At 36.3% G+C, this 16,881-nt stretch overlaps 1 protein-coding gene across 1 annotated transcript in view; it reads left to right on the top strand.

The window, feature by feature from the left end:
* ano3 (anoctamin 3) overlaps positions 1-16,881 on the top strand; it is a 94,734-nt gene that overhangs the window by 58,143 nt on the left and 19,710 nt on the right. The window contains exons 8-16 of the mRNA XM_088340436.1: positions 853-987; positions 2,864-2,970; positions 5,442-5,497; positions 5,570-5,691; positions 7,910-8,044; positions 8,126-8,222; positions 11,383-11,443; positions 13,400-13,482; positions 13,643-13,783. Of these exons, the coding sequence (XP_088196562.1) occupies positions 853-987; positions 2,864-2,970; positions 5,442-5,497; positions 5,570-5,691; positions 7,910-8,044; positions 8,126-8,222; positions 11,383-11,443; positions 13,400-13,482; positions 13,643-13,783 (937 nt within the window). The remainder of the gene's footprint in view (positions 1-852; positions 988-2,863; positions 2,971-5,441; positions 5,498-5,569; positions 5,692-7,909; positions 8,045-8,125; positions 8,223-11,382; positions 11,444-13,399; positions 13,483-13,642; positions 13,784-16,881) is intronic.

A 16,881-nucleotide genomic window follows, 5' to 3' on the forward strand; every position in this document is an offset into this window, starting at 1 on the left:
AAATATGATATAAAAAGTAATACAGAAATTAAGCCTATGAGGATTCTTGTACTTTGACACTTTTGTTGAAAAAAAAAAAAAAATGATTTAATAAAATAAAATATTATATAAATGTGGAAAACACTGGCTGCAAAATATAAAAAAGAAATACAGAGAAATCACAAAATACTTTTAATTGCATTTAGATCTTTATCATTCAATGTCTATTTTTACATTATTTTTATTTATTTTTAAATCATTATATTGTATGCATATTATTTTCTTCATCAATTTATTATTATTTTTGTACTTAAAATCTTTAAAAAAAAACAAATTGCAATTCAGATATTTATTTATTTTGGCCTAACAGCTTAAAAGTAACAAAACATACATACCAGTCATTAGTCTTATCATTAGATGATGGCATTTAACAACAGGAGCTAGCAAAATGCTAGCAGAGTTGGTGGTTTATGTAATTCAATAACATTAGATTTGTCTTTTTTATCCAAACTTTTGGGAGTTATTAAAACTTCTATTGTAACACTATACTTTATGTCAAATAACTGTTCATTACTAATACCCCTTATAATTATTTTTGACATTGAGCATTTGGCCGCTAATTTGAGGAAACAGTTTAAAAATATTACTTTTGTATTGACATATCATTTTACTCCAGTTAAATAAAGAAAAAAAAAATTGACTCCTCTTTTGCCATTTAAAGCAGTCCTTTCAGTGCATATGCGGTGTGAATTGAGATGTGTGGGCATGCTGACGCTGGAGTTAAATTAATGATCCACTTTATAATGTCAAAGTAGACAATCTTCATGTTAATCCATGCCGTTAATCCCGCCCTGCTGCGCTCCATCTGCACAGCCGCTTTCATCTGAGATGTCGTCAGATCAAGAGTTGGCTCCCCAGAAATCCCATGAAGCTGGACAAAGAGGCGCTGCCTGACCTGGAGGAGAGCGACTGCTATACTGCCCCCTTCAGTCGAGCTCGCATGCATCAGTAAGTCGTTGATTCGCTTTTGTGTCAAATCGGCAGAAATTTTACAGCATTGGTCACCAACGTGATGCCCGCGGGCACCAGGTCCCCCCCTAGAAACACCAGCCCCCAGAACGGTTCTGAAAAGAATTAATTATTATTACATTATATGATATTATATTAGAAATTAATCTTTTCAAAAATAGCCTAGAATTTATATACTGTATATACTTGCATATTAGACAAATTTAGAACTGTAAAATTACGTGCTGCTCCAAGAGTTTCTCTAACATAAACACATCTCCCAGGCAACCAGTGTGCATATGTGCTCAAAGCTTGTTCAGAGTTCACAGATGAGGATGAGGAGGGTTTCCTGCAAGATGCAGCCATCATTTAGCCCAAAATTAAAGACGTTTTAGGAAAATTCCATGAAGTCTCGGAATTTGTGAGAAGGAATCACCCTGAAAAAGTGTTGACAAGTCAGGCTATCGCTACGTCTGCCGAACGCATTTCCTACGGATTGTCAAAAGCCGGCAAAAGCAGACGTCATTGGATCAGTTTTTTTAATAAACGGGAGGCAAAAAGGTAAATGAACGTTTTTATTATTTCCTTTTTTTTCCCGTGATGTGCCTCTCGTTTTATGTTTATTGTGCGGTAATCTAATTTTAACATGTATTTGTTTTATGTACTCTATTATGATTCATTCAAAAAATATCATACTGTACTTTTGCAAGGCTTGAAAGAGATTAGCGCATTTACATACAAAACGCGTCTCAATTTACGCAGTTTTCAGGCTACGAAGCTACTCCCAGAGGAATTCAATTCGTAAGTGGGGGACCCACAGTACTGAAATCAGGCTCATAAGCACTTTAAACAAAATGAACACAAGAGGGCATAGGACAGACATAGCCACCTATAAGCCCACCGTGTGGTAACCTCGTGCTCCCTCTTGTCCAATCTCTTCTTCCCTTTCAGTCAATGGGCACCATTCCGATTGCGATTGAGAGGACCCACATCTCATGTTATTGTGATTTACTAAATTGTATTGCCTTTTTCGCACATAATAACAGGTCCCAACAAAGAAAGTGATAAAAGAAAAATAAAAAAACATTGATAACAACAATCCAGTGAAAGAAATTGAATGATTGTAAAATACGAAAATGGTGTACAATCAAGATGATATAACTATTTAATTCATTTTTTTAAATAGTGAAATATTTTTACACATGTATATACCTTATATATATATATATATATATATATATATATATATATATATATATATATATATATATATATATATATATATATATCTTTATGTAATTAATATTTTGTGTACATATTTCTTCTAAAATGTTGTTATTTTTAGGCAGTTTTTGGGGGTCGGCTCACATGCAATATAGGCTTATATGCTTAAATAAATTACTCAGTGCCCTTGGTGCCTACTTCTATAGTAAAAATCTGGTAATAACATAATAATAACATGTTGACAACATGATATGAATATAATTAGTTTGTATTCTATGAATGCCTATCAAAGTAATGGCTGTTTGCGCTAATTAATAACATTTGTTGAACCAATGTAGTGTTGTTGTTTTTTTTTTAATTTGCCATAATTTAGGTACATCTGTCTAAATATATTTGTATTGTGTTTATTCAATGAGTTACATAGCATATTTGACAAAACTAGAATCAACCAATGAAAGCTTGAATTCCAAAAATAAGTGAGCTTTGATTGTTTTTTTCACCATTTGCCAAAAGGTCCGCCGACTCAACAAAATACTTTTTTGCCTTTTGTATTGGGGGCTAAAAGCCTAGCAGTAAAAATAAACAATATAGTTGTAAAATGAGTTTTCAGTATTGACGATTCCTCAAAATTAGCCTTGTGGCTCTCTCCTAGCTTCACAATCAACAACCGAGAGACCTTCTTCTCCAACTCAACCCGAAGCAGAATAGTCCACCACGTCCTGCAGCGAACTAAATATGAGGACGGAAAGCTAAAAATGGGTAAGAGGCCAACATCCGTTTTAGTATTCTGTAGCTTGCAAGCAGCACCAAGGGAAAACTCAATTTTGTTTTATCCTCTCTGAATGTTTTCTGTTTTTATTGCGCCTATGTCACTGAAACCTTGATGGAAATGCACCCAGGTGGATTTTGCTACAGCTTTATTTACAACAACATCCTGCAGTGTCCCCTCCTCTGAAATTTAGTCAATATATTTTCTTTCAAGCATGCTGCCATGAGAATGTATTTTCAGTTATATTAGCCTGGTCCAGACCAATCAGCATCAAGCTCTTTTGGCAGTTTTTCAGGGTCACTTATCACTTATTAGATGTATAGTCACTGGACACATGAGGTGACATTCGATATTTAATTAACTTTTAAAAGACTTAAATATCCCTGTGTGAATTAATCCTAACATCCATCTATCCATTATCTGCACCGCTTATCCTCAGTAGGGTCGCGGGGGTGCTGGAGCACAATTTTCACGAAATTATGACAGGCCAATTAACCTGAAATGCATGTTTTTGGAATGTGGGATGAAACTGGAGTGGCAGGAGGAACTGTGCCGCCGACGCGCCAACCACTCAGCTGCCATGCTGCATATAGTCCTAACATATGGTGTATATTACTGAATATCAGGCCCTCATTTTTGACTGACAATATAGCTAATTCTAAATATTATTATTATTATTATCATTATTATTATTATAATCTATCCATTATCTGCACCGCTTATCCACAGTAGGGTTGCGGGGGTGCTGGAGCCCATCCCAGCTATTTACGGGCAGTGGGCAGGGGACACCCTGAACTGGTTGCCAGACAGTCGTAGGGCACACAGGGATAGACAATTCGCTCGCTCATTCACACCTCGGGACGATTTAGACCGGCCAATTAACCTGACATGCATGTTTTTGGAATGTGGGGGAAACCGGAGTGCCCGGAGGAAACCCACGCACCCACGGGGAACCTGCAGACTCCACACAGAAAGGTTCGATCTCATGACCTCAGAACTGTGCTGCACACACGCAAAGGGCTGCACATTATTTGTCATATTTAAGTCAATTTTCTTCACATTTTAACCACAGTTTTTTTCTTTTATAAGCATTAAATAATATAGCAAAATACAAGAAGTAATACTTAAAATGATCATAATTTTTACAATAAAAACATTTTTTTAAAATTTAATTAAAAGGATTTATTTATTATTTTTTAACATGTACTAAATTATAAACCAAAAATTTTATACGTGATTATTTTGCCATATGGAGCTTTGGGTATTGAATAAAAATGGTAAAACAATAAAATCAAATAGAATAAAACCAAACATTTTTTTTAAAGTGTAATCCGCAAACAGAAAAAGAAAGTTTAACTTGGAAAGATTATTTTAACATTTTTTTAAATGTTATATTTTCTTTTCTTTTTTTTTAACTTGAGTGTGGAGCTGCAAGCATTGAGTAAATCATTTAGTAAAATACGGAAATATTTAAACAAAATATTTAAAGTGAGACAGCAAAAAAAATATTTTTAATTACTCCAAAAGAATATCATGTTTCTTAATTAGATGCCTCAAAGACGTTTTTTCCGTCCCTGACACCGCCATCGCTTGCTACGGAACATCCACTTCCGCGTTCGGAGCACCATCCGAGTACAAAAGCGACTTGCTTCCTGCGTCCAGCGAACACCGGATCGTGGGCGCAGCCCTTCCTCTTTCCTTCAATAAAACTTGTGAGAAACGTAACGCAATTGGGTCCTGTTTCCGTTTTGCTCCTGACAGTAGTGTGGCGCTGCAAGCATCAAATAAATCGTTTAGTAAAATAAGAACATATACTTAAAGTGAGTATATGCCAACAAATCAATATTTTTAAAATTGCTACAAAAGTTTTTTTTGTTTTCTTAATGTAATATTATTTTATAGTGTGTGACAGCTAACAAGCTTTGCTAATCAAAGCATTCCCTATGAGTTAGCTTCCGAATCTTACTGCAATATGTATTCTGTGTAGCACTATTTAGTTACTTTATATAACACGCTACAGTGGGCATTTGCACGTCACACTGGGTATTTGTATATTGTATTCTATTTGGCTTTATTATTGTACTGTTCTCAGCTCAGGGATGCTGCTGGAAATGTGAATTTCCCTTCAGGGATGAATAAAGTATCTATCTATCTATCTATCTATCTATCTATCTATCATCGGCTGCTGTATGAATATTTGAATAAAGACAAACCACTCTCTAAATCACGAATTATTCAGCCACCCTCCTTTTAAATTTGTCCTTATTTCAATTGAGAGGATGTGAACCACACCGCATAAACGTGATTCACACTCACCATCCACAAATGTCGCATTCGTTTAAAGATTTTACAACCCACATAAACGATAGCATAGTTTCTAATAAAACCCTCGGCTAGGCGAATATTTAAAATTCATATTCTTCTAACGGCTTCCCAACTAACTTTAAAATGCAATCTGCAGGAATCAACCGGCTGTTGAGTAACAACACATATGAGGCTGCCTTTCCCCCACACGAGGTAAGAAATATCACATCTGGGCTAAAAATTGCTCCCAAACTCATTGCCCTTTTTTTCTTTTTTTATCATCAGGGCGGATATAAGAGCAGACATCCCATTAAGACTCACGGTGCACAGAACCACAGACACTTGCTTTATGAGCGTTGGGCTCGCTGGGGGATCTGGTACAAGTACCAGCCTCTGGACCTCATCAGGTTCAGACTTTCTTTCTTTTATTCTCCCTCACATCAATATGGTGTGTCCTCATTAGGAAGCACAGCTTGGCTTTAAATACAATGAAGAAGTGCTGGACAAAAAGTAACCCAGTTTTTCAGCTCGCGCTGCCTTGGAAGGTTTAATCACTTTCATTTGTCAAATTGGTTTGAAAGTGCCTCGCCAAAGTCCTGCTAAGTGGGAGGAGAATGAGACATATATTCAACTAGAGTGTTTTCCTCTTAGCCTTTCTCCTCCAGAATGTATTTGATGACTCGGATAAGAGGAATTGCTAAAAAGCACATTCAACCACATTTCTTCCCTTAAACAGTTGACAATCTATAAGGATGGATATTTAAATAATTCCTGAACACAAATTAAAAAAGATGACTGATCTGTTAGGTCGCTTGTTGCTCAAAGGACCAAACGAATAGTTCATAGTTTAGTAGACAATCAAAATAAGGAGAAAATACATCAATTTATTTTTAATTTGCAAGAACAGAAGAGGACTGTGAAAAAACCCTCACATTGCCAAATTCCAAATCTGTTCCAAAAGTCCTCCTCTGAGTCCTTTCTTTTTGTTAAGTCCCCCAGGTTACAAAATACAGATTCGCCCTAAAGGGTATGCATATCAAAGAACAACAACCCTATTGGCCGATAGTGACAACAATGTAAACAGTGTATAATAGACGAAATTACAAACAATAGTGAGGTATAGTCTGATACCACTTTTTAGATTAATATTAATACTCATCTCTTTATTAATTCTTACCAAAACTGGATACTGATAGTACAGAAATTGTCCTCAAAATAATAATGTTTTAAGGAGATACAGTATATTTGAATTCAAACATGTTTTTTATCCAAATGGCTTGAAATTGATGCTAATATTATTATATCCAGTTTCTGAAATAACGTCTGCCGAGACGCCCGGGGCGTGCATCTTTTACGTCGGGCGTACAACTTACACAACGTCTGCCCGGGTGGCCGACAACTTTTTCAAGAAAAATAAAACGAAAGCTTTTTTTTTTTTTTTTTTAATCAAATGTTTGCTTTATTCCGACTTCGTAATCTTCGTTCGGTTATGAAATTTCGGAGATTCGGTTCGTTTGGCAATTTGCATACTCGGCAGCCAATCAGAAGCCTGCATCGAATAACTTCAGACTTCCGGGCTTTCCCGAGCGTTACAAGGTCGGTTGCATATCATTTTCCAAAGTAGACGCACAGAGAACGCAAGAAAATGGATAAGTGGTTAGGAATCAAGCCAAAATCTCATCCTCAGAGGAAAGATTCAAAAGAAGCTAACAAAATGTATGACACTACAAAACGTGAATGTACATTAAAAGCATCATGTAAAACAGGGACATAAACTTAATTTTAAAGTGTTGTTCTGTTCTATATTATGATTATCAATCCTTAATACTTTGCATCAATGTTTTTTTTTTGCGATTAGTCGTCTTATTGTGTTTTAAGTTGTGAAAAATGGGGCAGGAAACTTTATGGCTAGGCAAGCAACTTTTCAGAGTTGTCTGCCCTGTTCTCTGGTAACTGTTTGTCATGAGTTTCACACTGTTATATCTCTAATTTCAAATTGGTAAAACAGTATTTCAAGGGCATGCAATATCAGCTGTATCCCCCACAGCCTCAAGTGTCAATACCTTCAATTAATACAAGTACCTGTACTTATACTGAATTGGTATTAGCAGACTTAATTATAATAAGAATAATGATAATGTTTTATAAATCAGCCGAACGTGGGCCAGAAACACTGTTTTCTATGTACTGCAAACTGTCCTGAAACCTTAAAGTAAATACTGATACCTGTTATGGTTCACCTCTTCCTCATGATAATATACAAATTTGAAATACTTTACTAGGATAGAAACTGTGTGTCTTGGCTTAAAAAAAAACTGTTGGCGATGCTTATACTGTACAAATGCTTCCTCCCTTTGATTTCTTGACTGTGGCTGTTGCCTAAAAGTGCCTCGTTATTGTCGTATCGTGTCGCGGAGAAAAGATGCTGCAGCTACCTTTTGGGTCAATGGTAGTCGAAAACAGTGATAACCTATACAAGACACATTAGAGGCGACACTAAGAGATGCTGTGATGTTAAAAGTCAATAAATGTTACATAAAGTTGTTATTCCGTGCAACACGTTTTCCTCACATAATGTCTGCATCACAGACTTGGTCTCAATAAAGCTTTGTCTTTTCTCACCAGGCGCTACTTTGGGGAGAAAATTGGTCTTTACTTTGCCTGGTTGGGCTGGTACACCGGCATGCTGATCCCTGCCGCTCTGGTCGGCGTTTTTGTCTTCCTCTATGGACTTTTCACAATGGACTCCAGCCAAGTCAGGTCAGGCGGTACCGCCTTGTGTCAGGACCGAAGCGTGCATACATTATTTCTTCTAATTGCATCGTTCATTCCCCCTTCCAGCAAAGAAATATGTGAAGCAACCACCATCACCATGTGTCCCATGTGTGAAGAGACGTGTAAGCCGTGGAGGCTGAGCGACAGCTGTGTCTTTGCAAAGGTAAGCCGTTTTTTTCTTCACATGGAGAAATTCTATCCTGAAAAATTCAAAATTACATCTGTACATCACATTCATGTATAGCTATCCATTTTTTAATATTTTTTACTTGTCCAAAATCCCAATACGAGCCATTATTACTATTATTTCGGGATTCACGATAGCACTCATTTAAACCGACACCAGCAACGAAACCACTCATACTATGAAATCTTGTTTCAAATAATGTAATGTAGTTTTGAAGACAAATCTTTAGATCTCGAAATAAAATTGAACAAAATGCCAATATAATAGTACCGTAATTTCTGAACTACAACCTGCTAATTTTTGGCTACATTTTGAACACTGCAGCTTTAAATACTATGCGGTTTATTCTTTTTTTTTTTTCGGTGGCTGCGCTGAGGAAAACGGCGAGCTGCTCTTTTCCACAATGCATGCGCTTTTAATACAGAATACGGTGGTGACATCTAAAAAAATGTATGGCAGTCTTGGAGAGAAATTACTCTGTTTTTTCCAATATTATTCATATAATCTATATCGGGAACAAAACTGGAGGTTTGAAAGTACAGTGGCGTATTCAATATTTTCAACATACTCCCGATATTTCAATTTTTTCACCCACAAATCCAGTCCTCAATTTATACATTCTAATTGAACAGCAGTGGAAATCATCCATCAAAAACACGACACTTCTCTTTGTACACACAATCAATATCAATGTCAGTTTGCTAAAGTTTCCTTTAATCCTTGAGGAACGATAGTAAGAGAATGCGATTCAGTCTGGTTATGCTACAATCACTGATGAGTCAAGTCAAGTCAAGTCAAATTTATTTATATAGCCCTTAATCACAAAAATGTCTCAAAGGACTGCACAGGATTACAGTTACAAAACTACACAATTACCTGATCTTAAACCAGCATGCGGGCAAGGAAAACTCAAAAACCTCAGTGTGAGGAGAAAAGAGAAACCTTGAGAAAGGACCTCACATGTGGTAATCCCCCTTCCAGGATTGATCAGGGTGAATTACAATTAGCATTACTGTACACATAACAAAGACGACTTTCACGCTTGTGTTAGTATATGGCACTATTCCCCACAGTACATGTATGGTTTGCCCGGCGCTGTCTTCTAGAAAAATAGGGCTCACATTTTACACGCCGCAGCCCCTATTCGCGTTTTCTTTCTGCGCAGTATTAAATATGTGCTCTTTACTGCTTTTAATTACTGTACCAGTATCCATTTTTCTTGGCCAAAATGGGTATTCAAAAAGTCCAAAACTTGGGAATTTACTAACCTCTTCAATACCAATGCTAACTTTGAAACAGAATACATTTTCTCTTCTCTTCACCTTAACCCTAACTAACGAAAAATATCCCAATTCACCATTTTGTTTAATTTTTTTGAAAGTAGTGACATTTTTCTTTTATTATGTCTCTAGTTATACACTGAAAAATGACCACAAGAGGTTGCACTTTCCAAGACTAGGATGTGCGTTGCTCTATTTTCAAGGCCTGTATTTATCCAAATGCTTTGCTCAAGTCTTCAGTACCTGCCGATTCTATTAAGCACCAATTCAACTTGCCCATTTGATGCATAACATTTTCCACAAAGCAGTGATTTGTATATCTGAACTCTGAAGTTTTTGAATTCACGGCGATATTTTTTTTTCATTGTGATTTTTTTTTCAGTTTTGTTTGGAAAATGATCAAAGGTTACAAGTAGCGATTCACATCCAATGATCCTTTGATTGTCCGATATCACGTTTCCAGCTCAATAACAATTCAAATATTCAACTCGTTTGTAGGCCCTTGTGCGAATACCAAGTGCCAATACCATTCATAAGTTTGATGGACTATATATTGGTACCCACCTATCTCCAGTGTCTGAAACTCACTACACCAGGGCAAACAACTCTGAAAAGTTGCCTGCCCAGCCATAAAGTTGCCTGCCCCATTTTTCACTTGAAACACAATAAATGACTAATTGCAAAAAAAAAAAAAACATTGTTCCGAAGCATTAAGGATTGATAATCAGAATATATAACAGAACAACACTTAAAGTTAAGTTTATTATAAATCTACTTATAACATTCATTTCATGTATATAACATCGCTGTTTTCCACCTGCCATTAGTATGTACCTGTATTTAATCATCTTCTTTCATGCACTGTTTGCGTTGTGTCGTCTGCTACAAGCCACGTGAACTCCTCTTTCCACGATGCTTTTAATGTACATTAACGTTTTGTAGCGTCATAAATTTTGTTAGCTTCTTTTGAATCTTTCTCCTGGGGCGGAGGTTTTGGATTGATTCCTAACCACTTATCCATTTTTCTTGCGTTCTCTGTGCGTCTACTTTGGAAAATGATAGGCAAATGCACGACCTTATAACGTTTGGGAAAGTCCGGAAGCATGAAGTTATTCGATGCAGGCTTCTGATCGGCTGCCGAGTATGCAAATTGCCAAACGAACTGAAATTCCGAAACTTCCAGACCGAACGAAGATTTCGAAATCGGAATAAAGCAAACATTTAATTTGAAAAAAAATCTTTCGCTTTTTTTTTCCCTGAAAAATTTGTTGGCCACCCTGGCGGAGACATTTGTAAGTTGTATGCCCGACGTAAAAGATGCACGCCCCCGGGCATCCAGGCAGATGTTATATCAGACACTGCTATCTCCTTTAACACATTTGTTTATTTCATAATCAATATATAAAATTGTAAAGTCAGGGAAATGTCTCTCACAATAAAAGTCAATATTCTGCAGTCGCGGTTTTATTTTTTTACTTCTTTTTTTACTCCTTTAAAAAGCCAATTCAGACACGCGTTGCTCCGTCTCCAAACGCCCACTGGAACGAACCGAGTTAATTACTTTCCTCTTATGTCGAGTGAGCGCAACGCCCTGCAAGAATTGACCCTTTAATTTACCTTAACCGAGACAATAGAACGCCCCCAAAAAATCAATATGATGCCTTTTGGATCACTGGCTGGGCATTGCTCAAAGAGATACAAACAAATCAGCACTTGACTGGATGATCATAAAAAAAGCCAGTTGACATAGCTCTTTGATTGCTTCTCATTATTGGCAAAGAGTAAACGTTAAAACTGGTGAGCAGGAATGTGAATTTTGCTTGATCATCATATTTAAGGCAACCTTTCTTGTCAAGGTGACCCATCTGTTTGACAACGGTGGCACAGTTTTCTTCGCTATCTTCATGGCTATTTGGGGTAAGTTTGTTTTTTTGTTTCTTTCCGAGTAGGCCTGTTGAGATTGTGATGCTCCCGACATACAAAATGTATGCGCATTGCTGCCTTCCCAGCAATATTGTTTTTGTGTACTGTAAATGTTCCTGCAGCTTCTGGCCCTAATCCATCTTTCTGCTGTATGAGAAATAATAGCTGCAGGGATCACTTGGCAGATAGTGTTCTCTGTTCGGGCTAAATGAAGGCAAGGGAGTGCTTGTGAGCTCAGAGACGTTCCGGCTAGCCAACTGTGAATTCGGCAAGGAAGCTTTTGACAATGCAGACCAAACTAGAGAGTGCTGTGCCACCACGTGTACTTGCGGTATGATGGGTATCTGTAAAAACATTTTTTTTGCCCGCAGGAGCCAAAGTGGTGTGCTTATATGACTTCTTAAAAAGTGGGTCAAGGTATAGTAAACCTCAGGCTTCAAAGTTATCACTTAGATGCAATATTACTTTTGGATCCAAATTGGTGAGATCTTAGGTAATCCTGCATTGTGTCTCAAAATTTAGTATGAAAATTTAATAGAATAAATGGATGCACTAGAACGGCGCTAAACATGTATATATCCTGTTCTAATATGTGAAATTTACATTCAAAATGTTTGTACCTTAATCAACCTAGCATGATTTTTTTGAATGTAGGAGGAAGAAAAACAAATCAAGTTTTCTGCTCTTAAAACTTGCATCAAAAGTTTTAATTAATGTGCATGTTTAATTTGTAAAATAAATACAAAATGAGTCGAGGGAAGATTCTTTGATTTCCCACCTTACTCAAACACATCTTGTTCCACCCAATAACACCAACACCAGGACGTTAGTCCTTATACTTAAAATGTCAAAGCACTTCCTTGTATTAATCTAAAGTGTCATGAAATAAGGGTTCAAGTCCAGCTATCGCAGCCACCCCGTGTGGAGTTTGCATGGTCTCCCTGTGCCTGCTTGGGTTTCCTTCGGGCACTCTGGATTCCTCCCATATTCCCCAAAAATTCTTCTGAGGGGAATTGGCCGGTTCAAATTGTCCCTAGGTTTGAATGAGCGGGTGAGTTGTCTGTCTCTGTGTGCCCTGCGACTGGTTGGCAACCAGTTCAGGGCGTCCCCTGCCCACTGCCCGAGGACAGCTGGGATAGGCTCCAGGCACTCCGGTTTCCTCCCGCATTCCAAAAACATGCTTGTCAGGTTTATTGCCCGGTCCAAATTGTCCTTAGGTGTGAATGAGTGAGTGTGTTGTCCGTCTCTGTGATCCCTGCCGCCTGGTTGGCAACCAGTTCAAGGTGTCTCTTGGCCACTGCCTGAAGATGCCGGGGATGAGCCTCAGCACCCCCGAGACCCTACTGAGGATAATTAACAAGTAAAAAGAACAAATAAAATAATAGATTTAGGGTACAAGTATAAAACTAAGTAACATTAATTAAGAATTAAGACTAATGGGGAAAAAAAAAGAAACATATTTGATTTAAAAAAAAAAAAGAATCCATACATGGATTGATGTGTTAGGGTTAGGGAAAGATGGATAAATGGGTGGATCCATTAATGTATGGGCTGGGTTGATGGATGCATGGATGATAATTGCCATAAACATGAAAGAATACCTCAAAAGTAAATGAGTTATCATTTGCATGCAAAATCCCTTTTCCCCTACTAATCTAGAATACACGAAAATCAAATCCATGGCTGCTTCTGTCACGATAGATTGCCAGAACAAAAGCAACAATGGCTCCGCTCGGAATTGTACTCACTGAATGTTTGAATGCAAAAATTGATCTTTTTCCATCAGATGGGATTTAGAACAAGACACTGGATGTTTTTTTCTTCTGAAGAGGTGTGAGCCAGAGGCTCTAATGAGCATCGGCTTGTATTCTGGATTTTCTTTTTAAACCTGCCCGCAATTAGCAGTCAGACTTGAGTCGCCTGATCAATAACACGATGGGTCCCCCGCAGCAACTGTTTTCCTGGAGTTCTGGAAGCGGAGGAGGGCCGAGCTGACTTACGACTGGGATCTTATCGACTGGGAGGAGGAGGAGGTTAGTCAGTCTGTGATATAAATCCCGGCGGTGGCTCGTTATGATTTACAGGACATTTTTATCTTGATGTGCGTGGTTGAAAATGTGAAGCGGTAATTGTGTTGTGCTAAAACCATCCACAGTTCAACAGTTCATAACTGGAATGCGTGTCGTTGGTCAGGAGGAGCTACGGCCGCAGTTTGAAGCCAAATATTCACGAGTGGAGCGAGTCAATCCCATATCTGGCAAGCCCGAGCCTTTCCAGCCTCTCTCAGACAAACTCAGCCGGCTCATGGTGTCTGTGTCCGGAATATTTTTCATGGTAAACCCTTTGGCCACTTGATAATCTGCCCATTGGGGCCTTTGTACTTAGTGAGTCAGTATGTGTGTGCGTGTGTTATTCTTTGGGATGCCACTGGAGTGAACTGAAATGCCAGATGTTGCATCACATCACCCTCTGCTGGACAAAATGTTTTAGAATAACAAAATACTGTAGTACTCTTAACTTGCATTTCTTATTATATTTTATGAGTATTTTGATAAATGATTGACCACTAATGCGCTCCAAACCTTTAACAAATATAGAATCTTCCCATTTTTTATCTTTTGGTGAATTATTTTTTATTTTTTAGTTTTCTCATTGATTACTAAATGGAACTAAAGTTGAAAATTATTGTGTTTGTCTTTTTTTTAATTTAAATCAAACCTTAAAATGTAAATCAAATCTCTAATTATAATATAACACATTCATAAATGAGTTCCTTTGAAATTAAATTGTTTTGAATATTTGTCATATTTCCAAAAATATTTTAATAGGTAAATAAAAACATAAATGGGTATATTATTGGGAAATATTAATGAATGAATAAAAAAGTTAATGCATAAGTATATACACATGTATTTATTCATTCATTCATTCATGTATGTATTTATTCATTCATTCATTATATCACTCATTCGCTTATTCATTCATTTTTTAGGCCATTTAAGATGTTATTCACGCAGGGTACTTTTTTCCCCCCTACCATTTTTAACTCAAAAATCGGCTAGGGTTTAAAATCTTGGTGTCATTCAGGCGCTTCTTTTAGATTCCGTGTTATTCTATCATGTGAACTCTTTAAATGTTTATCTTTTTTTAATAACAATAAATATGTTTGTTTATTCTTTAAGCAAAAAAAAACATATGTAAAGGGAGGAACAGTATGCAATGGTCAAATACCTCAACATTCGTTTTTGAGCCTGAGAAAAAAACATGTTTATAGATGTGTTTCATTTCTTAAACTGGATTAATGATCTTAGTGTTAGATTAAAAAAAATAAAACATTGACTAACCTTTTGATATATTTTCTGAGATGTTTTTTTTTTATCCTAGCTAGTAAGTAAATCCAGATTAATTCAAGGTTGTTGTACATAATTGTCATTGTTAGATTAAAATGTCATGTTTCTCATAAAAAGGAAAAGATGGAGCATACAACATGGATAGACAATGTTCCCTCGCCATATCGTGGTTCGACTTTCCCGTCCTGTTTTTTTTAATTAGTTCAGGTAGAAGGATGCAGTTCGTACATTGCTCAATTTCTGAATTACTTAAAGAACGATAGTATACCCAATCCAGTCCGAAAACTACTTTCTGTTATCTTCATGCTGAATAGAGCAATCAGAATGAATCATTTGCATGACTAGCTACGCACTAATAACCCCGTATGCATGCCGTTTGCAAGCAAATCGATCTGGGGGCGAGCATGTGCAACATTATTATGTAAATATATGTTGTTTTGAATATAAAATTTGACATATGTTAAAGGTTGATTTCCCACCAAAACCAACGAAATACTCTCCTTGTTTCCCACGCCCAAGCCTCCATGCGGGCCTAAGAAAAATTTGATTTGGGGCCCCCTATTACTTGCTAATTTGCATACCTACTAGGACTCATTCCATGTTCTACTTTAGGGGTGGGCAACTATTTGGAGTCAGGGGCCGCATGTGACATGCTATACTTCTTTTTTAATAGATTAGTTTTGTCAAATTGGTTTTGAAACGACCAGAATTTGAGCAAAATAGTAAATTAGGTCCCTGTTTTAAACACTTCATTTGTTATTTACTTTTGAATTATTTTTTTTTTAGTATTTCTGCAGTCTGGTTTTCATTGAAGTTCTGAAGTTTTTTGTAGTGTTACCGAAGTTTGATTTTGTACTATTTTTGTAGTATTTCTGAAGTATTTTTTATGTAGTATTTCCATAGCATTTATTTTCCTTCTTAAATCTGTGTTCCGGCTCCAAGTCTCTGCACCATACAACACAGTCGGCACAATCACACTCTCATACGGTGCCCTCTTAACATCCATACTCATACTCTTGTTGCTCATCATTCGCCTCTCTAGCAGTATTTTTTAATATTTCTGTAGTACTTTTGTATTATGCCGAGAGAAGATTTTTGTTGTATATCTGTATTATTATCATAGTATTTTTGTAATATTACAGTTGTTTTACGATTATAGTATTTTTGTAGTACTATCCTTTTTAGTATATTTGTACTATTTTGTAGTATTTCCTTATAAGAATGTTTGTTGTATATCTGTAGTATTTCTGTACTATTTTTACTGTAGTTTTATTTTTTTAGTATTTTTGTGATATTTCCATAGGAAAATGTTTGTAGTATAGGTGTAATTTGCAGTATTTCTGTTGTAAACCTCTTGTAGTAATATTGCTCTTGTAGTTTTTTATATTATAGTAGAATAGAATAGAATAGAATATACCTTTATTATCATTGTTACAAAATGGGTTGAACATATTGTGACAACGAAATTGGACGTGGCACTCCAGTTTCACATTTTACTGAGAGAATAAAAAAAAAAAAAAAGATAATTTACAAAATATTCACACAAAAAAGTGTGGTCATGTAGAGGCAAAAGAAATTTACATTGGGTGTTTACATACAGTTTTGGGATCGTATTCGTGCAATATGCGGTAGTGCAAAATAGGCAACATTGTGCAAAGTAAGCATAGGCATGGTATTATGTATTGGTATTATTTTAGTGTTTTACTAGAAATATAATTGATGTATTTCCAATGCAGTATTTTAGAAGTTTTTTTGTTGAATTTTTGTAGTATTTCCATATTAGTATTTTTGTCATATTTTTTTAGTATTTTTGGACTATTACTGTAGTTGTCTTTTTGGAGTAAATAGTTCTGTAATAGTATTTTGTAATATAGTATTACTGTCGTTGTATTTTGGAGTATTTCTGTACTTTTTTTCTCAGAATAAAGGCAAAATAATACACGAGGTCCTTGTTTTTAAACACTATCTTTGATAATTAGTTTTGTAGTTATTGTGTCGTATTTTTGTTGTATTTCTCTTGAAGTATTTTTGAGTGGACACACAAAGTGACTATGGAGACAATGTTAGCACCAGAAAAGTTAA

Source organism: Urocampus carinirostris, chromosome 7, assembly GCF_059441175.1.
Source record: "Urocampus carinirostris isolate Australia breed hairy pipefish chromosome 7, RoL_Ucar_1.0, whole genome shotgun sequence".
Classification (NCBI taxonomy): Eukaryota; Metazoa; Chordata; class Actinopteri; order Syngnathiformes; family Syngnathidae; genus Urocampus; species Urocampus carinirostris.